At 42.2% G+C, this 24735-nt stretch overlaps 1 protein-coding gene across 4 annotated transcripts in view; it reads left to right on the top strand.

Moving 5' to 3' along the window:
* PRR5L (proline rich 5 like) overlaps positions 1–24735 on the top strand; it is a 51385-nt gene that overhangs the window by 14673 nt on the left and 11977 nt on the right. For all 4 annotated transcript variants that reach the window (XM_032445095.1, XM_015864217.2, XM_015864216.2 and 1 more), the window contains 4 exons: positions 10050–10324; positions 11671–11751; positions 14899–14947; positions 22332–22389. In XM_032445095.1, the coding sequence (XP_032300986.1) occupies positions 10155–10324; positions 11671–11751; positions 14899–14947; positions 22332–22389 (358 nt within the window). In that variant the 5' untranslated portion in view covers positions 10050–10154. The remainder of the gene's footprint in view (positions 1–10049; positions 10325–11670; positions 11752–14898; positions 14948–22331; positions 22390–24735) is intronic.

Genomic DNA, 24735 nt, shown 5'->3' with positions numbered 1-24735 from the left:
ATGATGCTGTATGTACACACATATTCACAGTGTATGTCCATGGCTCTTATTTCACAGCGAGGCAGCATGCCTTAGGTACAGAAGCTGATGTGCAGGCTGTGTTTTTCTTCTAAAGCAGAAGCTGCTGTTCAGCTGTGAGGTAGTCCCTAATGATGTAGATGGACTAGCAGAGACAAGACCTGATAAACTGCCCATCTTTTACATTTGGACACACCTAGCTGGGGGCAGAGTCCTGCCGTTTTGACCCCTAGGAAGAATTAAGTTAGCACTCTGGCAACAGAAATGACCTATAGCTGAAAATATGTGCAGTAAGTTATGCCAGCTATTTCACAGCCTTGTGAAGGATGTGAAGTTTGAGAGCAAGATCTGTGTGTGGTAGCAACCCAAGCCTAATGCTGTTTCTTGGTAAGTAGAGAACTGTGATGTAAAAACCGCTTGCATTCTCTTTTTGCTGTTTAGATTCAGTTTCTTCTATTAATGCTATTTATATATTTTACAGCCAGGGGAGGCTGCTGTGATTTATTGACTTGTCACATAGGGTGCAGGGTACTCAGACATTCCTGCAGTCTGCAGTGTTTCTTTTAGCTGTAACGTGTAGGAGATTCATCCACTTAAAAGTGCCTTTAAAGCACCAGACTGGGGGGGAATAAAGTAGACATCAATCTTTTGTGTTCCAGAACACAAGAAAAAGCAGACATAGCATCCCATGAAAATGAAAACTTGCTTGTAACTTAAGATATATTATGCTCACTTCATAGTTAATGTATGGTGTTGTTGCTAAGTATTTAGCGCTGTGGGCTTCTGTAACATCCTGGAGGGCGGAAAACACTTCAACTAGAATCCAAAACCAGCTCTTTTTGGTGAAACTTGAAAGAAATTTATCCAGAGGTCTGTTATTCTGTAGTTGTCTCTGCAGTTGTCCTGAATCTCTGACTGACGTAGCTGTCAAGTTGCACTGAGACCTACACCAAAGGTTTGCAGTGCTGGAAGTGGGCAGGGATGTTCAAGAAGACAGTTCCATGTGGGACTATTATTTTCTATGTCAATTTAGCAGCAGTGTTTCCTTTTGGTAGTTTTACAGCAGGCTTCAGGTGGCAATTCAGTTGCATCTCACGTTTATCTTCAGCCTTTACAATTATCCATTTAGATACTTAGATGAAGTTCTCTGTAATTATTTTCTTGCAGTATATTTACAGGCTGTCTGATAACTGCTCAGATTCTGATAAGACTTCCAACGTTCACTTTCAAAGCTCATCTGGAATGCAGGTAACATCTACTGACTCCTCAATTCCACTTGGAAGAACTTAAATTCCTTGCATTTCTAGCGATGATGGGCACAGAATAGATGTGATAGTTCTCACTTAAAGTGAGAAATTAATAAAGGTAGCTTCCATTCCTTATGGAAGGAATAGAGGCCTGAGACTTGAGTAGATCATTGAAAGCTTGGAAGTAGCAAGTAAGCACTAAATGCGTACCTTTTGTACTCACTCAATGTGTTCAGCTTCATGTTACTTTTCCAGGCCTTTGTAGGCTTTTTTTGTTGTTTCTTGCACACATAATGTATGGCCTTTTGTCCTCACTGTTTCTGCTGGTGTGAATTCGAGCATAAATATACATTGATTGACTGTGTGCTGGACTCCAGAGCTTATTCAGCAGGGCGTAACAACCTGTTCTTCCATTAGATAGAAGTAAGTGTAACTCAGAGTGTGGAAGACTGTACTGAAGACTTTGGCAAACACCCTGTAATACCAGAGGTGGCCGAGGCTGGGCTACCATGTAAATCAAGCTACTCAACTGCTGTGTTTTGTAGTCGTAGGTTTCAATCTAAGGAGTGTATTTCTGTTTTTAATAATAACAATAGGAAATGTGAAAACAAGAAGGGGGGGGAAAGAGAAAAAGGAATATGTATGAAGTGCAAGAAAACACAAAGATGATAGCCATTCTACTTGCAGTGTTCTGAAAGTACAGTTATCCCTTCCTGCACATGTGAAACCCAGAGGGAGCACTCCAGTTCTGCTGCTCGTGTAACCACTGAATATGACCAGTTTATTTGGTGAGAAGCTACATCTTTTTTTTTTATTATTATTTTTTATTTTTCACACACAGCTTCTCCACCTGCTAAGCAAAACTCCTCTGATCCCTGCAGACTGCTCAATGTACTTTGTAACTTGCTTTGAAAGAGTTAACACAAGCATTTCCTGGATTTTGTGGCAAATGCTACTGGGGAGTTATTGGAAACAGGTTGAAGCTGCTGAAAGTTTAGTTCATGTGTTTGAAAACACACTTGTCATTTCCATCTTAAAGCCTTTTGTACCGTAAAAAGTCCAATAGCTTACTCATGCTGTTGTCATTCTAGTGATGCATTCTTGGCTTGTTTCGCTCCATCCAGGAGAGGTGCCCTAACTGGTGCATCTGCTAAATGCTATTCCAAACAGTGGAAGGAAATTATTATTTATGTGTGTTTTTTTTTTCTGGTGGAAAGTGTTCTTGTGCTGAGGCTTGTTCCAGTGTAGTTGTGCTCATTAAAAGACATTCTGGTAGTCAACAGAGCTTAAGACTTGAAGACATCAAAATGAAGTTAACCAGAACTGATGGGCAGCTTTAGGTACTGAACCCCTTAGATTGCTATTTTGCTATTAAATCAGTTGTGTTTTTAGGCTGTAATAGTTTGAGGTTTTTCATGTGTGTGTATATAATCTTTATCTCTTTATTCTCATTTAACTGGCTTGCACTGTGCCAGTGCCATCTTCATGCTTTGTTCTATAGGGAAATGTCTTCATGTTTGTATGATTGTGAATTAGTCTTCCTTCTAACCTTCCATGAACTCCAAAAGGGCTGCAGTGGTCTCTGAATTACAGAGAAACATCTCATCCCAGGATGGGATATAGGCAAAAGTGTGGGGGTTTTTATGTTGTTTTTTTTCCCCGCTCAATCTGGCTACAGTTTCACTTTGAGTTTCAGGTTTACTTTAACCTCAAGAACTCAAAGCACAACTAAGTGGAAACCACTGAATTTCTTTTCTGTTGCCATGTAGCTCTGCTACTAAAGCCCAGTTAGAGAGATCCTTCTGTTTATTAATTTGTTTGGGATATGTAACAAATAAAGGCAAGATTCCCAGCTGGGGGAAGAAAGTATGCAGAAGGAGTTTAGTGTGTAGATGTAATTTAGGGGAAGTGAGATCTTGTTTTGGGTAGCTAAAGAATAGTAGTAAAATTGTCAGATATATGGGTGCATATCAGAGGGTTGACATGGTACTGGGGAGGGCTCTATTCCCGTATTCTGTAAGAGCTCTCTTTTTTTTTTTTTTATCCCTAATATGCTTCATCTCCATAGTTAACAACTAGTTGAATTAGGGATAGGTGGAGATTCAACACTTTAAGATTACTTATAGGCCTCAAAGTTTGTGCCTTCATAGTGGATAGCCCAGTAAAATAATAATAATAATAAAAAAGTTGGCACCTTTTGGTATTGAGCTACCTTTGAAAAGAAGAATAAGGAATAATCTGATCTGCCTCTTTACAGCTCAATGGAATTCTTTTAAAGGGCTTCATTAAAGGAGCTTAGAGGCGTATTTTTGTTTCAGTTTTTTTTTGGTGGGTAGGATCCTGGCTTGGGAGGTGGAAGACCTGAGTGAGTCATCTTGCTGGCTTTGCAGCTTCATTTCCTCAGCCAGAAAATGGAGATAATGATTTTTCACTCTCTTTATTAATAATCCTCCTAGAGCTCTTGATGAAAAAAGCATTTTGCAGGGCTGATCAACCCATCCACATGGGGCTGAACATGCATGGTCTGCCTCAGGGCTTTCTCCTATTGTGGGATGGGTGGGCTGGAGGTGTGGAGCGGGCAAGTGTCCCTTCAACACTTGGCATTGTGTGCATTGGGGGCAGCCAGGGAATGGCAGGAGGTGTGTGGTGGGGCTGCAGGTAATGTGCTTTAGCTGGCTGAAGCCCTGTGTTTACCAGCTGGCATGGAGTGTGCACTGAGAGACTGAGGGATCAACTTGTTTTCTTCTGTTGGACAGCCCGGTGAGGTGCTGGTGGAGCATGTTCCTTCCTCTTGCACAGATCCTGTTCCCAAGTGGAGGTATGGTCTGCAGTCCTGGACTGTAGCTTAAGCAGAGGGTTTTCTTGTTGTTTGTTTATTTTTTTTAATAACAATGTTTTTGAGCTGATTTTGTCACTGGGATTTCAGAAACAAGGGGCAATTATATGCAGGGGGGATGGGGGAAGAAGCTCTTTCCTGAAGGCTGTAACATGAATCAATCCTACTGATGAAACTGCCAGACCGAAATGCTGGCCTTGCACCATTCCATTTATCTTTCTGACCTTGGATGGTCTCTTAGAAAGGACTGTGCCCCTACTAGTAGCATACGCACATCTGAAGGTGTTCTGCTCCTTGTGCGAGTGGCTGCTCCTTTGACAAAGTATCTGTACTTTGCCTCCCTGGTTTGTGAATTGATCCAGAATATGAAGGCCAATGTTGATGTTCTTGTTGTTCTCGATGGGTTGTGTGTTAGAAACTAAAGCCGTCATGAGTCAGATTTCCAAAGTTGTGAAAGAGTAGAAAGATAAGGGGTTTAGGAAGAGCTATGCCTTGAGATTGGGCCCCAGCCTGCCCTCAAACTATTGCTGAGACTCTTGATTTCAGTAACTCTAATGTATGTAAGATATGGCTTCTGATCACGCTATCCAGGAAGGAAATATTTTTAGTTATGGAATAACTAATGCATTTTTCTTAAACTTATGCTTGTTTCATACTCAAAATCATTACAAAAAAATAAAAATCTGTCACATGATGCAGAATCCAGACTCACAGGTCATCAATGTCACAGTTGCATAGAGTATACAAAGAAGTAGAAAATGGGCAAACATATCTTTTTTTATGAAGACACTAGTTTTCTACCACTAAAAATGTTCATATGGCAAGACATCTCTTATACCTGGATAATCTCTCATTCTTTGTTGTGGTATTTCAGGAGATCTGGGGAATATTTATTTGGATGAATGGAGCCTCATGTGGTTTCCCTCCTCACCTTCCCTGCATTGCCATCTGGTTTGAAGTTGCTTTTTGGTGTGAATGTGAAGTGGTACCACTGCAAGTTACCCTCTAAAAAGCAAAAGTAGTTGTAGTTTTTGGTGCCCCGCTGCTTGCATTGGCGGCTGTTGCTCTAAACCAGACATCAGTGACCATTTAAAATGGTCTCTTTCTTTGTTGAAGGGGGCTTTTTGTTTGTTTGGCTCAGGATTACTGAGAAGATCCCTGATTTGGAGGAAGTGCTGCCAACTTTTTCTATAGGTTATTCTCTCTTCAGCAGAGACTAAACTAGGTGTATTGGCAGATCTTGATTTTATTTTTTTTTTAATTTATTTTTTTTTCCACCAGTCACAGGTGCTTTGGTCTGTTGGAAGGAAAAAGTCATTTCATTAAATCACTTTATAGTGGTTTCTCTGTTTATTTTCATGGCTAGCAGAAAGCCAATGGATAAAAGAATCCTAGTTTGACTGTATGGTTTTTATATCTATATCCACAAGTATTTGCTGGAAAAAGATTTGTCTCCTTGATTGATTCTTCTGTTGAAAGATTCCAATTAATCTATATAGTGTTTACTCAGATATGACGAATTAGAAGTGGATAAAATTACATTGTTGTCAGATTGACTCGCAGTCCAGCTCTACACCCCCAATTTTCAGCGCTATCTTCTAACTTTCAGTTATTTGCATGTTTGAAGACCTGGGTTTTGTACAGGTAATATCTACCTTGTTTGATGGACAAAATAAGAACAGATTGAAAGAACAGATTGAATATCTACATTGATTTGAGCTGATAATCACAAGTAAATGGGGGGAAAAAACGATCAAGAGAAGAGGAGGAAGAACAATAAACACATCTCTCCTTGAGTTAAAACAAGCTTGCCAAAAAGAGAAATGCAGGGTCATTAGGTGAGAGAAGTGCGGGCTGTCCTCTGTAATCAAGCAAACAACTTGGCTCTGTTGCCTCCCCAAGTGTTTCCCCGGTGGTTGGAGCACATGGCAGTGGGAGATTATGTTGTTGTGGCGCTATCTCCTGTGCTAGATCTGAGTTTTAGCCTCCAGCTCTTCTTCTCTTTAATGATTGATGATAAGAGAGAGGGTACAGCTTGGTGGCTGCAACCACTGGCATACTGCTGCCTTTCTTCTCTCTGTGGTTGATAAATAGTAGGATTGTAATCATTAGATGTAGGTTTTGTTTTATAGTCTTCTAAAACAATTTAATCTTGGGAAGAGGAGATGTGAAGGAGTTTGGACTGAAGGCCTCTGGGGGAAGAATATTTGTGTAAATCTTCAAGACATTTCAGGGCATATTAAAGAGAAAAACTGTTCTATAATGTGTTCAGTGCTTTGCATAACGCTTCTCATTCCCACTAGCTGAAATAGCCCTAAAACCACAAGGGTTTCTGACTAACCTATATTAATAACTCTCCAGGCACAAGGGTAGTTTCCCTCAGGGAAAGAAAAAAATGAGAAAAAATTGCAGACTACTGAATGCATAACATGGACATTACTGACAAACTGCTGATGGAGCTCTCCTGCAGAAACAAAGCAGTGTTTACAAGGGTGTCTTGTTCTTGGTATAACTTCCAGTGGGAACAGAAAATCTGATCTGAAGGAGCTGTGGAGATGGAGTGCTTTGCAGCTATTGCAGAACAATTATGTAAGACTGGGGTCTGGTTTGAGGGCTTTGTTTTATGTTCTGATGCATGGGATTTGCAAAATGCAAATACATCATGCCAGAAGTAATTTTCCAGCACATGCTCTCTTACCTCTGGCTTTTTGAATCTCTGAAAATAGTTTTAAGTAGGCTGTGGGGATGGTTATTCTCACAGACCTTGGTATTTCAGTTCTGATAACACAATAATCAGTTGTACTTGATACTCTTCTGGTGGCTAGCTTGTATTGAAAGGAAGCATGCTATAACTGCTGTGTAACAGCTACCTTTTTAGGTAAACTAGGAGAAGTTGCTTTCTCTGAATCCTGTAGAAGTGAAACTCAGACTCTGGATTTGGCCTAAAAGCTGATGATCTTTTCTTAAATCCCTGATGAAAATCTAAAATAAAGTTATCTTAGTCTGCAATCCCACTTCAGTACTATGGGATTGGGGTGGAAAAAAATGGGGAAGAGGATCATCTTACATGCTCATCACAGACAGGACCTTGTTATTATCTGTCTGGGTAACTTTAGCAAGGGTTAAGGAAAACAATGTATCTGTTTCCAGGAGCAGAAGCAAGCATATTCCCTTGGTAAGAAGGAAGCGTTCAGGAAATTTGTCATGGGGCCCTGTGTTCTGCTGCTGTGGAATCAGGCTCGTAAAACCAAAGACCAAGTCTGGGAGAGACCTTTGTGATGGCATTGTTTTACCTTTGTGCAGTATGTGCAAAAGGACTTCCTATGCAAAATTTAAGTATCTGTATATTAAGTTACAAAGCTTGTTCTCCTTACTTGCACTTCTGAATTTAAACTTTCCCCATGCAACTTAACAAGTTAATACAAATACAGCTTTATAGAAGGCTTTTATTGCTGGGGATAAGGTACTGTATGCAGTTACAGTGCTTGGAGCACTGACAGGAGGGTTAAAGGTTAGCACAGGCATCTTAACCACCACTTTCTAGACCTGTTAACTGTCTATGCCTGATCTAAAGTAACACTTCTCATTATATGGTTCTGAAGAACTTCTGTTCTCTTCCCTGTACAAAAATTGTTGAAAGAGTAGTTTTAGTTTATTGCTGGGTGAAGTCAGCTGTCACTCATTCAGCTCTTCTCACTGTCAGCTTTGGGACTTGATGGTGGCAAATATTGGTACAATTACTTGTTTTGTAAGAGAAATATCTGTTATGCTGATTCTGCCCCCCAGGTACCTCTCAGTGTGTCATGAGTGAAGTCTGCCCTCAGCTCTCCGAGGTGCTGCAGCTTTTCTCTTCTGACAGTTTCTGATGTGGTTAGTATTGCCAGTAGAGAAATTGCTAGGAGATTGAAAACACTGGGCAGTGAAGCTGTTTAGGGGCCTGGAGAACGGGCCTTATGAGGAGAGGCTGAGGGACTTGGGATTGTTCCCTCTGGAGAAGAAGAGGCTCAAGGGTGACCTTATTTCCCTCCACAATTACTTGAAAGGAGGTTGTGGTGAGGTGGGAGTCAGCCTCCTCTCCTATGTAACTAGAGATAGGACTAGAGGGAATGGTCTCAAGTTGCACCGGGGGAGATTCATGTTAGATGTTAGGAAATACTACTTCTCAATGAGAGTGGTCAGGCACTGGGATAGGCTGCCTAAGGAGGTGGTGGAGTCACTATCCCTGAAGGTGTTCAAGAAACATTTAGATGTTGTATTGAGGGACATGGTTTAGTGGGAGATATTGGTGATAGGTGGGTGGTTGGGCTAGATGATCTCTGGAGGTCTTTTTCAACCTTGGTGATTCTGTGTGGGCAGTGTAAAATGAACAGAATACTGTTTCAAGAGGCAAACAGAAGACAGCGATTTGGTTCTATTATTTTTTTTAAAATTTATTCTTTATTTGTAAATGTTATAGTGGTGTGTGTTTTTTCTAATTGGTGCAGACCAGCTGCCCAACCTGTAGCTTGCTGTCCTTTCTGGTAATGTCTGTTAAACACATGTTAGGGCTCAGCTTTCTTCATGAATGTCTTGCCTTTGTCATCTCTAGAGACAGCAGAGTTGTCTAAAGATCTGTCTGAACTGCATTCAGCTCATGAGTGGATGTTAGGTGTATTTATTTCTTGAATAGTAATAATAGTTCCATGTATTTTGTGTCCTGCAAGCAGGGTGTTTGCTCTGTGTTTTTCCCCTGTAACACCATTGGTGGCAGGGCCTTGGTGTTTGCAGCAGAGCTGAGGGCTTGCTTAGGCCTCCTTGGCTGACCAGAACAAGGCAAGGAGGAGGCAGGTGATAAGCTGAATGTAAAGCAGGGCTGGCTGGGTGGCAAGAGAGCTGCTCTTCTACATGTCAAATGGTTAGTTAAGGTTTGCAGAGTGTGAAGAATTTCCTGGAGCTGAGCACTAGCTAAATTAGAAGCACGGTGCAAATACACAGTATAGCTCTAGCTGATCATATCTTTTTTTCACCTCATGCTGCAGATGTCGTGGAAAAGAGAAGGCTTTGCTTTACATCTTCTATGTGCGGTTTGGTTATACAGCTATTTTTTTTTCCCATCTCTTTTTTCTCTGACATCTCTGTTCTTCAAACTGCCAACTGAATCTGCTGCTTGTACTTGTCTGAAGTGGGAAGATTCTGAAGTGCAGCAGCTTTGCCAGAGCTTTTTTTTGTGGTTTTTATCCAAGTTGATTCTAACTTACTCTGTTTCTGTGGTTCACTTGGGGCTACATATTCATCTACATGGAGATGATGATCAGAAGGGAAAGTACAAGAATTTTGTATACAGACAGCAATTGGCTCCCTATAAAATGAAAATTAACCAACCCAAACAGTCCTGCTAACTCTCAAAATATGTGTTTGTCAGAGCTCTCTTGCAGAAGCTCCTTACAGTAACTATTATTAATAAGCTGATAATGAGTTTTATTCTCTTGCATAATGCTTCTGGAAAAAAAGCATAGGGTATGTCTGTTTGTCTTTTCTTTTGTTGATCAAATTTTGCCTCCCTTTTCTTTGTTCTGGTGAAATATTTCTCTCCAGTTTCTCTTACTTTATCTTAGCTGAACAGCAACTCTATTTGAAGGTATTTGTAAAGTGCCTCTGGGAATGGCTTAGACACCTCTGTTCTTGCATCTCTGCTAACTGAAATGGGAAGAGAAACCACACTTGTTTTTCTGGCTGGCTGTGTTGCGTCATTCTTTAAGGGGGGAAAAGCTGCTGCTGTTGAAGAGTTCCTGAAGATTTGCCCAAGTTTGTTCTTAGTGTGATAGGCTATTTTCTGTCCTCCCCTTTCTGTCTTGCTCTTCTTCTTTCTCTACACTTTCCAGTTTCTTTATTTTTATTGCAAGTCAGTATCACAGCCTCATGTGGTGGGGAACTGCTAGTCTGAGACTAATTGTTCACTTTCACTGCAGGCTGAGTCCTTGGATTTGAAGTCTTGTTGATGCCTGTGAGGATAGGTACCTGGGCCTTCAAGAGAAGAGGCTTTCTGATAGATCCACTCCACTCCGTTCAGGCCTATGACTGGGGGTTTCACCATAGCACCATCCTTTGCTCTCCAGTTGCACAAGATGGGTTCATTCAGAAGGCCCCGACCTCGCTTCATGAGCTCTCCAGTGCTCAGTGACCTGCCACGTTTCCAGGCAGCTCGGCAGGCCCTGCAGCTCAGCTCCAACTCAGCGTGGAACAGGTGAGCAGCACCTACAGTGTGGGACTGATCTTTGTACTTCAGGCTATTTATGGCTAAGCTTGATTATCTATAAGCCTGAATGAGTTTTTGGCATGCCTGAGGTTTGCAGGCATTCTAACCTTCTGCAGAGGTGACAATCGGACTTAGTAATTTTTGGCCAGTTTCTTTTTTTTTTAGTCTATGTTTTTTCAGAGGTACTGTCTTGAAGTAAGACAGAATTGATCCATATTCACAGTTCCACTTTTTCAGTATGTTTTAGGAAAACTATTAGTGTAACAAAGGTCAGTTTCTTAATGCATAGCAGGAATTTATTTGCATATTATGAAGCTTTTATCAGAAGAACTCAACTGTGGTAACTACTAAGCTTGTGGCTCCTACTTCTAATAGAGTTTCATACTGACAGTCAAATCCTGTCTGCAGTGCATATCATGCAGCAATGACCACTGGAAAAATGATGCGTAGGGTGAAGATGGCCTGCTGCAACTAAAATCAGGTGTTCCCACCTTTCTGCCATCTTGCACCATCTTTGTGCTCTGCAGACCCCTTTCTCTTGCTAAACTAGTTCTTCTTACTCATGTCACACAAATGTAGCCCAGCAAATGCATAATGTTGTTACGCTAGGATAGAAAGCTGAGGTTACTGAAGTGCACAAGTGCAGAGCGTGTTTACAGAAGAGAACATCTATCAAGCAAATGGCATCTCCTCTTGTTGGCTGTGGCAAGCTGTTACAGCTGCTAAATCATTCTGTCACTTCAGGACTTCCTCTGCACTGAAAAAGAAAAGTATATCAGAAAAGTATTACAGTATCCGGCAACAGCTGTTGCCACACCTTATATGTGTTAACAAGGCTTGAAGATGGGCCTGATTGATGCTGGCTGCAGAAGGTCTTCCAGCACAGCCAGTTGTTGCCAACTGGATGGCTCAGCTGGTCCTGTCAGCATCTCTGGGTAATGCAATGTGGTGTGTTTCGCAGATGTTGCTAAGAATCTGTGTGTCCTTATAGCTAACAGCAAACAGCACATATCAGAGATTCCTCAACCAGTTCTTTTTTAAAGGTGTATCTCCTGTGAATGTGTTCTTCGTGAAAAGTGTCCTGGTGATAACTTTCCTTTGCTTACTCTGAGTGCAATTTAAGATTAGTTCTGCTCTGTCTCCCATGGGAGATATAGGTAAACAAGAGTTATGATTTTGAGGGACAAAAAGTGGAAGTATTTAAGTGCAATTAACCTTTCCCACTCCATTTTAACCACTCAGCTTTTGGTGAGTATCTCATGTTGCTCTGTGCTTAAATCATACTGGCAGCTATTATTTATGGATGTTGTACTGTCTCATTTCTTTTTTGGCAGTGTTCAAACAGCAGTGATAAATGTGTTTAAAGGGGGAGGCTTGCAGAACAATGAACTTTATACCCTCAATGAAAATATCAGGTAAGTTGCTGAAATGCATGTGGAAGGGGTTTTTGTTGCTGCTTGTTTGGTTTTTCCTTGCCTTTGTTCCCAAGAAGAAATGCAGCAAGAGGAGACTGGTGGGAGAAATATGGATGGGTAGGAGAGAACTTAAGCATGTATATTAAAGTTCAGGCTGGTTTGAAGGGTATTTGGGATTCTAGATAACGTTTCATTGATTTATGTGGAGCTTTGACAAATAAAGAATATTTATTGACTTAGACTACAAGGATTTTGTCCCCTTCTATGGGATTTTCCTCTTAGGCCTTTTTCCCTCCCCCATTTCTTTAAGAGCATTCATAACAGTAGTAATGTTTTCAGTCACAGTTTTTCTCTAAAATCAAGCTTCTCAGAACCATAGAGCATTTAAACAACAACAACAAAAAAAAAAAACCACAGTAAAATACAGCATTTCACATAGAAGTTTTATAGTGATTTCAGAAGAAGACCAGAAAATACTAACTCAGAAGATTAACAAAACCCTAGAAGTCTAATAGTGGTGATAGAAGTATTGTTATTTATTATTATTATTATTATTATTTTATTTTAAGCAAGTCTGTGGTTTCAGTCTGATTACTTGGAAACTTCAGTTAATGATAGATAGGATTATAGGGCAAGTACAGAGCAGTTGATTCCAAGTGCTGCTATGAGGAATATTGACAGTTGACAACTGTAGTTCCTTATTCCTCCTCTTACTCACTACATCCATATTCATCCATCATGAATGTTGTCATATAGGTCTCAACTTCCACATTTGTATGCTTACCCCATCCCTATTGTGTTTTTGCTGTGTGCCAAATCAAGTGGTTGCTGAAGCCAAGAACATACTGAGCAGCAAACTACCCTTTTCCCTACTGTCAAAATAAATGCAGGACATGAGCCTCTGTCCTACTTGATCTGGTCCCAAGGTAAAAGCTTCATAAAGTTGCAATGTCTTATGCTTTAACAGTATTTAAATGTGCTCAAGGCAGAAATCCTCAAGTTAAATTTAAGTACTTGAAGCAGTATTAATTCTCTATGGGATGAGGATTTCTGTATGTGAAAGGGAAAAACAAATGTCGTAAGCCTTTGGAAACACCCTAACCCACAGCCCGTAGCGTACTTGAAGACTGGCTTTGGGTTTTGTGACTTGCCTCCTAGGCTGCTGCTCATTGCAGTGGCTTCAGCCTACTTTCCTGAACTGGTGCAAGCCCGTAATCCTTCCCTGCTTTTTAATCTGGAGAGAATAGCCCCTTTGGATGGGGTTGGCCCCTGTGGCTGGATCGTGCTCTGCTAGAGTCAGTCTGGACTGTCAAGAGCTGGGTGTAAAACAAGAAATTCTTTGTGAAATTTGTATGCTTTGTGCACTTAGTGTACAAAGTGATGGTGGTGGGAGGGGAAGAAAGCTTTTTCACTTACAGGCAGCACTTGGAAGCTCTCACCTTGAAATAAATGTTCCTACAGGTGCCCTCGGCATTGCTCACATCTCAGAATGTTACTTTCCAAACAGGCTATTTTAACATTCAAGCCGTTCATCAAATTAGTCTAAGGAGCAAAAGGCATGCAAGTGCTTGCATGTTTGCATATGCATCTGTAGCTTTGCACCTGTGATTCTTGATATAGCACTCAACTAAACATTGGTGCAGCATGTATGAGGTTTCTGGCCTGACGCTGGGCAAGAAACCAAGCCCATCAGACAGCTATGTCTTTTGTGCCATTAGATTGACCTGGTGCATTGTCATCCCTTGTATTTCTCCACTCAGCTCATCAGTGGAAGTTAGCAATGCAGTGTTCTAGTAGCTACAGACTCTGCACAGTGCTTAACTGTTTGACAGTGGGAGATGAGGACAGTTTTAAACTTGGGCAGTAATGACAGAGTTAGGAGATGAGTAGCTGGTAACTTCTTGTTCTGGATTACTCTCACCAAGTCTCTGTCTTGCTGTGATTTGATAACAACTCACAGTTTTGTTTTGTTTTTTTAATTGCTCTGAAAGTTGTTATAGCAAGAGGAAGTGTCAGAAACGCCAATGAGAGATGGAATATAGGACACAAGGAGTGGCCTGGTCACAGTTAGGAGAACCCATCAGGTTCTCTTTGGAGTGTATGCTTTTGTTTGCAGGGGTGGGTGGGATGGTCCACTTGAGAGAGCAAATGTCCTGCTAGGGCTGGCAAATTAGCTAATAAAAAGCCCTCGGGATTCTCTGAAGCCAGTAGAAGAACAGCTCACAAACCAGCCCTCAAGGACTTATCTGCTCTCTCCATCTTGCAGAAATAAAAATGTACTTCGAGATGGGTGGGGTGAGTGTAACTCATCTGAGAAAGATGTAAAGGTACCTCTGTGCTTTCTGAATAAATGTGGAAGTTTTGCAGAGTGCTTGGTGAGGAAGATTGCAGTCAAGATCTATGTTCACCAAAGAGTTGAGAAAAGAGCTGTAGCTTCTTAGTAAGAACCCAGCCTGAGAGCTGGATGTCCCAAATGCTATTTTTGAGCACTTTTGATGATACTTAACTTTGGTGAAAAGCCAGACTCTTAAACCAGCCAGATTTAAAATCCAGCCATCTTTAATCAGAAGTATATGTTGAGTGGCTTCTGCTTGCACGTATGTAAACATCATCTTACTAAATTTCTACAAATGTTTTCATGAGAAATATGCTTTGCTTTCTGGTTTTTGGTTTTTATGCAATAGCCATGGGGAAGCCACAGCTGCTGCTTGCGTGTTTACCTCATAGCTTCTCTACTTATTCTCCCACCTTCTACTTCCAAGAGAAAAGGAAGTACTGCAGTGGGGAGAGATGCTATTTTCAATGCAATTTAAGGTGATTTTCATTAAGGAAATATCAGAAAAAAGATGAACTTCAAACTAAATAAGAACTTCTAAATTATTTTCCAGCTTCTTATATGTTCAGGGATGTGAATGTGGTTTATCTGTTTGTTCCAGGTGAAGGGCTTATAAACAGGGAATCTTTCTTCATAATTTTAAAGTTGTTTTTGTAGGCATTGGTAGAATATATACTTAAATGTAAAAGAAATCTAATTGTTGCTGAAAAGACACACGTGCAACTTTGATATGACTGGTAGTGAAGTGTGAATCTTGAAAGAAATGACCAGCAATGGCTGTTACTTCACGAATGCATTCCTTCTGTCTACAGGCGGCTGCTGAAGAGTGAACTGGGATCCTTCATCACCGATTACTTTCAGGTACTACGTGATTTACTTGCTCACTTCTTGAGATTTGGTCTTTTCAGCTTTTTAGCGTATAGGAGTCCTTTTTACAAGCATTTATCTGACAAGTTTCATTCTTGTTTTGCCATGAAAGGTCATGGAGGTACAGAGTATCTTTTAATGTGGCACATATAGCTCTGAAAGTAACTGTTTATGGGCATATATGCTAAATTAGGGGTAGTCTTCTTTTGCGCTTAAGAAGCGCTACCAGCAGCCTGCCAAAAATCAAGGGATTCACTTGAACTTTTAAAAAAGAGGGGGCACCTTCTTTCTTTTTTGCTTGTTTCACTGATATTGAGATTTCTGGACTAGGTTTTCTGAAACAGGGACTAGTAAAGGGGAAGAGAAAATATACGAGCTTTCTGTTTTGGGGGGGTGTGGATAAGGAAGTCCCTATCAGCAGGAAATCGACCTGGTTACTGTTTGTTTCTAGAATATAGATGCAATCTGTAGAAAAGCAAAAGGTGAAGGATTAGGGAAGATGCGATCAATCAAAGATCTGTTATTGTGTTGTACTGATGTAGTCCAGATAGACCAAGGCAGAAGATGATTTTGAGAGAACACCAATGGTTTTTGGTATTGCAAGCTTTTCAGCATAGTGCTGATCTAAAAAGATGGAGGTTACTGAAAACAAGGGATGTTTCTGTTGTTGGTTTTATTCCTTTTGAGTGAGTGAGAGAATTTCAGCCCTTTCTGAAGTGGCTGGTGCTGCTGTGTGCTGTGCCAACAGTTTCAAAGGGGGGAGGTGGAAAGTGTTGTTTCCTATCAGTATTAGATTACTCGACTTAAAAAAGAAAAAAAAAAAATCCCCACTTTACTATCAAGTGAGAAGCAAACTCTGCCCGGGTAGTAATTTTGTTTCACTTATTTAGTCCCTGTCTGTACAGCTTTCTTACTGGAAAGAAGCAGCTCTTGGTGTTAAGTGTTTCCTAGAAGGGGAGCACAGCAGAAAAGGGGTGAACCTGTAGTATAAACTCATAAAGCTGCTGGAAATCTGTTGCTACTCTAGCTGGCTTGAAAGTGGGCACTCAAAACTTTGCAGCTAAACATATGTGAAAAATGGAACTTAGATAAAGCTTTGTCAAGAGCCCATATACCATTGTGTTAGGCATGGCACAATGGTCTGGAAAAGGTAGAGAGTTTCCAGAGGCAGCTTCATGCCTTTGTAAGGCTGAGCAGAGCACTGAGCTACATGTGTCTCTGAGGTGTGTGGGGTGCTGAAGACTGGCTTTGAAGATTCAGTGTGTGTGCTGGGGAAGGCCTGACTGGCTTCCAGAGCTGAACAAGATGCAGCGGCATCGTGTCACTGCACAAGACAGGCCAAAGATGCCTGGAGACAATGCTGATGGTGGATTTTGGTGTGATGATCTCTTCTTCCAGGTCTTATAGATCTCCTGCCTGTTGTGATTATGCCAGCACCAATGGTGTTAGTCGCTCCTTCTTAGATCTTCTAGTTGCAGAGATAAGGTTGGAAGACATGGATTATGTTATGATCTGTTCACTACTGCCAGTTGGACCTGCACTGTGTTTCTGTTAGCAAGCAGAGGTTACCTGACCCCTTCCTGGGAGGGGGAACTGATCGCCAGCACTGCTTCCCTTAAAAGCAGATGTGAGAATGTGCTCTTTCACCCTGATGGCAGGGCTGTACTACTTCATTTGAAGGTTGCGATTGCAACGTATATATTCAGCACTGCTGTGGCCTTTGCCTCAGAGAGCTTGCAGTGCAAGGGTTAGACTGCAGTATGTTCTGAATTTGTTTTTGTCTGCTTGCATTTGTACGAATATCTCAGTGTATATGCAGTGGTTCAGCTGCTGTTCTCTCACTGAATTCTGGGACTAAATCTTATTTTGGGGGGGATTTCTTAAACTCAACTTTAAAAAAAAAAAAAAAATAAACGAAACAAAACTTTATCTGTCAGACTAAGCCTGAAGCAAAACTCTCGGTGATGGCAAGCCGTGAGACAAGCACTGTGAGATAAAGGCTGTTATAGGAAATGATCTCTTTTTCCCTGCTGTGAGTTAAGATGAGCGTTTCTGATTCTAGACTGACAGTGTATGCCAGTGGTAAACGTTACTGTTCCCTCTGAATGTCTTTACTCAAAAATTCCAGGGCCATGGAATGGGGAAAGACTGTTCATGTGACAGAAAAGGGCTGACAAAATTGTTTTATTTGTCTGTGGATTCAGTTTCACTGTTGATGCCAGCTGACTTAAAGCTATGTTGCTCCACTAAATGACTTGGCTGAAAAAGAAAGGGGAAAGAAAAAGATTTCAAGTTTATGGTTGGGTTGACTGCCCCACTGGTCATGTGCTCATCCCCTCTAACAAGAGGGAGGTGATGGGAACACATCACCGGGATGAGGAGGGGAGTGGAGAAGCTTATTTTGGCACAAACTTTTTCTGAGTCTCTTAAAGCCCTTTTGAGAAGTTATTCTGAGAACTGAATTTACTGTTAAGTTGAAATAAAACCTGAAGGATCTGCTGTCATTTGTAGCCTGACAGTTTTAAATATCCTAGCAGCAATTAGAGCCACTAATTGGTTCATATTTGTATGTGACAAATCGGCTTAAATGGTTTCCATTTCCTACGCTGCAGCACTTGTAACAGGAGCCACTAAGATCATTTTGGTAAATAATTGCATTATGTGTACTTTATAGCCATACAGAGAGACCATTTTTTTCTAACCACTGAATGTTTAAGAGTAAAATTGAGCAAAGCAGCTTTTGTGATCAACTTGAGTTGATTACTCACAAATAATTTTCACCAGCTCCCATGAAAATTACCAGGTTTTAGCTACTGACGTTGCTAAAGGAATGTTTAGGGAACTGATGGGGTTTAAGCGCTCTTTCTCTGTGACCGAACCTTCGTCATACCAGAGTCTGGTTTGTGTTTGAAAGAGAGATGTAATTCCTACAAGGGCTTTGGTAGAAAGTCAGATGTTTCATTCTGAAGGAGATTAGTGTTTATAAATCTGCTGCTTTAGCAACCCGATTAGATATACAAGTCTTATCCTTGGATCAGAGTTTGAGTGCAAATGCCAGATAGCTGGGATTCAGAATACTCAGTATTTGTCGCTGATTTGCCTTAATTGCTCCAGGTTTTCCAGCATTGAATTTATCCACAACCTGATACAATAGCTTCCTGCTGCATGTTGCACCCTGTCTGCTCAGTAGCTCTGCAGAGCTCCGTCTGCTCTCACTGCTGGGTTAGCTGGCTGGTGGGTTAGCAAGCCACAGGCAGGGATCCTGTGTTAAGAAGCCAGTGTCTGGAGGAACATGGTAAACTGGAACTGCTCTGGGGCAGCTGTAAGACCTTTCAAGTATGCTCCCTTCGTGCTGTTTGATAGCTATGTTTGTGAAGAATATTTCTGAAGCATAAAACTAATGAGTGCTACCTGATGCATTATCTTTCTGATTCTGTGTGTGTATCGTGAAAGCAAACCTCTGGAGATGAGCTGTTTCTTTTCACTCTCTGGGGCTTGTTAATCTTGAAACTCACAGAGGAAAATGGAAACATTAGCTGTTTCATAGCTAACCGCTTTAGCAGAACTGCCCGGTTTGTGCACGTTAACACCAAACTGCCTCCTCCCATGGTAGAGACCCCATCCCTTCCCCACCACAACCACCCTGAGCCATGCATAGGAGTGACATGCAGACCTGAAGCCCATTGGTTCTGGTGCCAGAAGTTGTGGCTGATGGGTGACCAGCTGGGTAGAGGTGCTTGCTTGCTTCAGTGAGAGCTCTGACATCTCAGAAGTAGAAAGCTGTTACATAACTCCTATCCTGTTGCAGTGTGTGTGCTCAGGGAGGGTAGGGAGCCCTGACTCAGGGTTAGGCCCAGCTTTCTGCCTATGCAAAATCACGCAAACCACAGTGCACAAGACTCACGTTGCTGGCGTGTCAAAGTCAAAATAACAAGATCAGAGTGGATAAGTGCAAAACTAAGCAGCATCAGCCCAAGCCCTAATCCAAGCCAAAATGGGTTTTTCTGCCGTTGTTACTGTTAAGAGTTCAGTCAGTGGGGAGCATGTCCATCCCTGTTCTGGCCAGTTGTGCAGGGGGGATGCATGTACTTGTGCTTTGCTTAAATCCCTGTTTTTTCTGTGGCCAGGACTCTGCTTTGTACAGTGTCTCTTTTGGTATTTTTTTTTCCTTGAAAGTGCTAACAGCAGAAAACTGTGTGTACTGCTCTGTCCTGCCCAGTTACACAGAACACTGATGTGTGTGATGCTTCCCTTCCCAGTGTCAGGCTTCTGCCTTTGCCCATTTCAGAGAAAGGCAGAAAACGGTGGTGTGGGTGCTGAAGTGGCTATTGCTGCTCAGCGAGGGCACCGTTCACACTCCCTGTTGGACCTCCTTTGTGCCCATGGCTGGAGTGGTGCTGCCTGTGAGGGAAAGGGATGCCTCCACTCCTGGGTGATCTTTGGGGCTCAGCCATGCCCTGCAGCTGTCCTGTGGGGCAGGCTGCTCTTTGCTATTGTACCTCCATCTTCAATGGCTGAGAGTTCTTCTTCAGGCAGGCCTGCTGATTATTTCTGCTTCATCTGGTGCTTTCCAGGAACTGAGGTGGCATGGCACAACCTCAGAGATTTCAGCTTTGTTAGCATATGGGGTCTGGTCCGGTTCAGCCCCTGGCCTATGAGCCCAGTGCAGTAGCCAGTCCTAGGTGGCTGTGGTAGGAGATGCCTACTTTCAGACCTCTGCTCTGTGGATGTGCCTGATTCACTGGTTGTTACTGCTCAGAACTTCCTGCGGGGCTGTCCCCAGGCAGGCTCGATGTGAGGCCATGCTTGTGGTAGCAGAGCTGTGTAGGCACAGCCACGTGGGATTTTCCTGTAGCTGCTGCCAAGTGGGGGCATTGCGGTCTGGGTCATGGCAGAGCTGCCTACTCGTCTGCCTGCTCTGCCCTTCTCCTTACTCCTTCTGCTTCACTTTCTCTCTTCATGTGGGGTTTCTTCTTTTAGTCTGGATTTTGAGCAAGGCTGTCTCTAGCAGAGTATTTTTAGATATTCATTTTTTTCCTCTTGCTGCTTGTTTTCTACATAGGATCAAAATGTTTTCTGTGTTTCTATTACTTTTCCCCTCTTCCTAGAAAGAAAATGAAAAATGGGGGAGGGGTGAATGCTTTGGGTTGAAATTCTGCAGCTTGTTGAGCTTTGCATTTTTAAAACAGTGCCAGAATTAGGCAGGTGTTTGTGTGCAGCTGGCATCCTAACTAGCAACTTGTTAGAAAATACCCGGTATTTTTGCAAATTAACATCAGACCATCCTGGAAACAGTGGTGGTGAGTTTGCATTGCACAGGGCGTTTCTGTGACCAGGCACCTGCACCTCCCCCGAGCAATGTCTCATTTGTTTCTGGTTAAGTCAGCTGGGTTTGCTTGGGCTCCTCATGCTGTGCCATCAGGCGCTTTGGCTGATTTTGGTCAGAGCTTAGCATGACCCCATGCAGGCTCAACTTTTTCAGATGAATGCATCCTTCAAGCTTGCTTGGTGCAAGTCTCTACTTGATTCCCCTTGTAAAAAATAAGATATTTTCTTTTCTCCTCTCAGCCCTGTGCTTCTTGTTTTGCCTCTGGCATCCAGGGATAAAGCAGTAATGAAACCTGTAACATAGGCAAAGTCTGATACAGACCTTTGCTGTGGCTGCCCCTATTACATTGTATTGATTTGTCAGCAAACCATGAAGGATTTTTTTTTCATATAACTTCCTTACCTGTCCTGCTTGATCTGAGGGGAAAAAAATTGTTTGAGTTGAATCAATTGCTAGGACTGCAACCTGGGCAGAAAAGAAAAAAAATCTGAGGAGATGATTGAAGCATCTGTGGTCACTACATGGTGTGGAGTTGAACTTTTTTCTTAGAAGCTCTAAGAATAAGACTGTGTAATGTAGGATGTGGGAACAGATACATTCACAAAAGCATTAAAACAGGAAAAAATTACTCTGATCTGGGGATATCAAGAGTCCGGAAAAGCACACTTCTTTTTGGAAGAACTTGATGACTTCTTGAGCTGGTGTCAGCAGCTGGTGGCAGTGGGGCTGGTGCTGCTGGAGCTGCAGGGACTAGAGCAAACCAGGCTGGGAGGCACACAGCCTGAGACCTGGGAACTCGCTGTCTCTAGCATTGTGGAGCGCTCTGCTGGCATCTTTGACTGTATTTAGTCATTTGTGAATGGATTCAGAAGGTCACATGCAGAAGTCCTTAGGGCTCTTGTCTCCACACAGTTGTCTGTGTATGGAAAGGCAATTTTGGCATGTTCCTGTGCCAAACAGGAATGTTTAGGTCAGTTCTGATTCCTGTGCTGGAATTGTGTGCTGTTGGATAGTAGGCTATGGTAAAATTTTGTAGTTTGACTGGACAGTGTGTGGGTAGGATTGTTTCTGTACTGTGCCAAAGTTAGCAAAGGTTAGTCTTGTGACTTGCATTGGCAATTCAAATAATTTCATTCTGTATTTTGATCTAAAATGCTCTGTTTCCATTGTGTAACTAATTTAAAAGAAACCTAAATACTATATTACTTTGAGAATAAGACTACACTAAATATTTTTGGGCTTGAATTCTGGTGGAAAGGATAAAAGATTACTGCTAGTAGGACTAAATTAGCTTAAAACAAACATGACCATTGACTCTTCTAAATATTGCACAGCATTTACAAGAGAGTGTTATTGCTACTGCCATGAATGGCAATTCTTCCATCCTGTTGTGACTGAACTCTGGGTACAAGCTGGGGGACTCCGCAACAATACAGTGCAGCAAGAGATGGGATGTATGGGGTGGGGGAGACCTGCAGGCTCAGTTCAATATTGGCTCTTGTAGTAGGATGGATGCAGAGGTGGACCTCTCTCTTGGCTTGCACAGGCTCATGCTGTTACCTGTTTGTGTACACTGTGACCAAACAAGGCTGGTACGTGGTTACAGAGGAAAGCAGGTCTGACATCCAAAGCAGCAGCACAGGGGCAGGTTTGTGGTACAGCAGGAGGTGATGTGGCAGGATATTGTAGAGGCAGTATCCCATGGGGGCAAAAATAGATATCTATTGCTTCTCAGCTGCTGAAGCAGTTGAGACATGCAACTTTGACCTGGTTTCCCATGAAAGGTCTTCCTCTGCACTTTTAGACAAATGTTTTGAGTATGTGCTGGGTCTGTTGCATTCATCCATCAGATGAATGAGGGGGTGATGAGTGTGCAGAACTTGCAGTAAGACCATGTCTAGTGGCAGTGCTTTGAACAAGTTCTGTGGCATGACTGATTTTCAGCTATATATAAAGTGAGCAACATCTGAAAAGAGCACACATATTCTTCCATATTTATTTTGAATAATAGAAAAGGCAAATACATGTCTCTCTCTTCTCTTTTGGCAGAACCAGCTTCTTGCGAAAGGCTTGCTGTTCATAGAGGAGAAGGTTAAGCTGTGTGAAGGCAAGTACAGTAAGAAACCCATTTTGGAGTGGAGTCCTTGTGGGCCATTTCAAGTCATGCTTTGATGTTTGGCTGGAGGAGATGATTCACACAGCTGAAAAGTATACAGCCATTTCTGGTACTACCTGAGAGGATTACACAAACTTTTGGAGCCAGGTTGCACTGCAGACTGTGTATTCCTTATGTCTGGAGGGCTGTTTGCAGAACCGTGTGGCTGCAGTATTCCTGCCAGCCGTGGCTTCACCATTAGAGTAGTAGTGTGGGTCTTGGGTGGCACTGGAACCTGGGCTTAATGGGCTTCTAGAGTGGATGTGAACCCTGTGTTGAAACTGTGCTAAGAGTCCTCTGCCTTTTATTTCTGAATGTGATTTGCAGCTCTATAGTCTGGCTGTTTGGACTCTTGGAAGCATGATTTTAGTTACAGCAATTCTGTGTCATTATGCTTTTGAGAGCTGAGCTAACAGGTCTTGTGTTAATGTAAAGAGAAGATGGTCATATGGATGGGATTGAAATTCTTCAGGAAAGAAGCTAACCATTCATAAAGATCTGTTCAAACCACTGGGTTTGATGCCTGCTGCCTCAGAGCCTGTGGACCAAGGCCAGCTTGGAGCAGCAAGGCTCAGGGGTAGCTGCTGGGGGAGTTAGTCTTGTTATTAATGGTTTGCTCAAGCAGACAGTGCTGGCTGAAGCACACGTCTTTATTCAAAACTAGGCTACCATTTGATTTGACCCAGTTTTGTAGCCTGTAGGGAAGATCTCTTGCTAATCATCAGCTTACTGTATCTGGGTCATTAAATGCCAGTAGACACTTCTAATCCTGTGTCATTGTTCGTGCTGGATTCTTCTGCACTGTTCTTCATGAAGTGACTTGTCCATCTGACCAGCATGCTGTGGGACTGAGTGGACCTTGATGATGGAGATGTGCAGTTGCCAGCCCTCTGCTTGGTGTGTGCTTCTTCAGCACAGACTCTATGATGGACAGGGAAGAAAGGCAGATTATGTACTACTCATGAACATGGGTATCTGCCATGCTGCTGCCAGCTCTTCAAACTAGACACTGTATGGCTTATCACAGTCTGATCTCTTGGTGTTTTTTTTTTTTGTTTTGGTTTGGTTTTTTTGGGTTTTTTTTTTTCTGTTTATTCATATTAAATTATTCAAATTTCTGCTTTAGCATGAGGAAAAGTGAGCTGCAGTCTACCCCAAACTGAGAGCAGGTGGGGGAGTAGTTTTTGTGGGATGAAATTTCCCAGGCAGGCTCCAGATCCTCCTTGCTATGCTTTGTTTTTTTTCCCACCATTGGAAGCAACCCTGGAGCCACTGCACCCATGCAGGCTGGCATCTCTGCATGAGATGACTCATGACCACTTTTCCTTCATAACATGTAGACTTGTTCCAGGTCCTGTGGTCACAGCAACAAGAACTTCTTGTACACATTCTCTGTTAATTCTGTCTTCCTGGAAAATTTCTCCTGTCCCAGTACTCAAAGATGGAATCATGTTTGTGCTGCAGGGCATGGCAATGTTTTACTGTGTCTGGTTTTTCTAACCTCAGTCTCATATTTTCATGTTACTTTTCTTGATATACTCTATCAGACTCTTTTTCAGTGCCTGTAGGATTTATGAGTTCTTGAAGAAACTAGCTACTCTCCATTCTCCTTCAGAAGGAAAAGGCATTTCATTTCTGGTTCCACACAAACAAGTTACAGTCCTGGGGTGGAGATAGAGGGAGGGAAGAAGTTCATCTGTTTCCTGTTGTCTTTTTCACTTACGGCTGGCAGTTTCAGGCAGTGGGTATCTGTTATGGAGGTGCTGGGTAGGTCTTATGTCCTCCACTTCTGAAGCTGGTGACATAACTGAGATACTTCCCTCTCAGCACTCTCACAGCCAGTGAAGTCTCTGCTTGAAAGGAAACATCTGCAGAACCTGGTCCTGCTGACTCTTCCCTCTGACTGGGCTATAAGCAACATGACCAACGGGCAACCTACTGGGGAAAGCCCATGTGGGAGTCTCCAGATGGGGAAAACACATGAATACATAGTGATAGGGCTCCCCTTAGATGCAATTTTATTGTTTTCCTGTTCCTCACTTAAGCTTGAGGCTGAGACTTTGAAGCTGCCTGGAGCAGCTGTTTTCGTCTACTTCTTTTTCAATCTTGACTACTTGAGAGCTCCTCCATATGAGGAAATGTGAAGAAGTATCCTGGGAAATGAATTTGTCAGAAACTTGTATTATTAAACATGGGTTGGAATTTGCTCCTGGAATTTCTAGGGGTTGCATCTAAAACTCAAAAAAAAGCTTGGCAGAACATTGGCACTTGGGATGGGAAACATCCCCTTAAAAGCTC

This window comes from Coturnix japonica, chromosome 5 (assembly GCF_001577835.2).
Source record: "Coturnix japonica isolate 7356 chromosome 5, Coturnix japonica 2.1, whole genome shotgun sequence".
Taxonomy (NCBI): domain Eukaryota; kingdom Metazoa; phylum Chordata; class Aves; order Galliformes; family Phasianidae; genus Coturnix; species Coturnix japonica.
The sequence above is the reverse complement of the archived record's forward strand: the minus strand, read 5'-3'. Positions and strand labels throughout refer to the sequence as shown.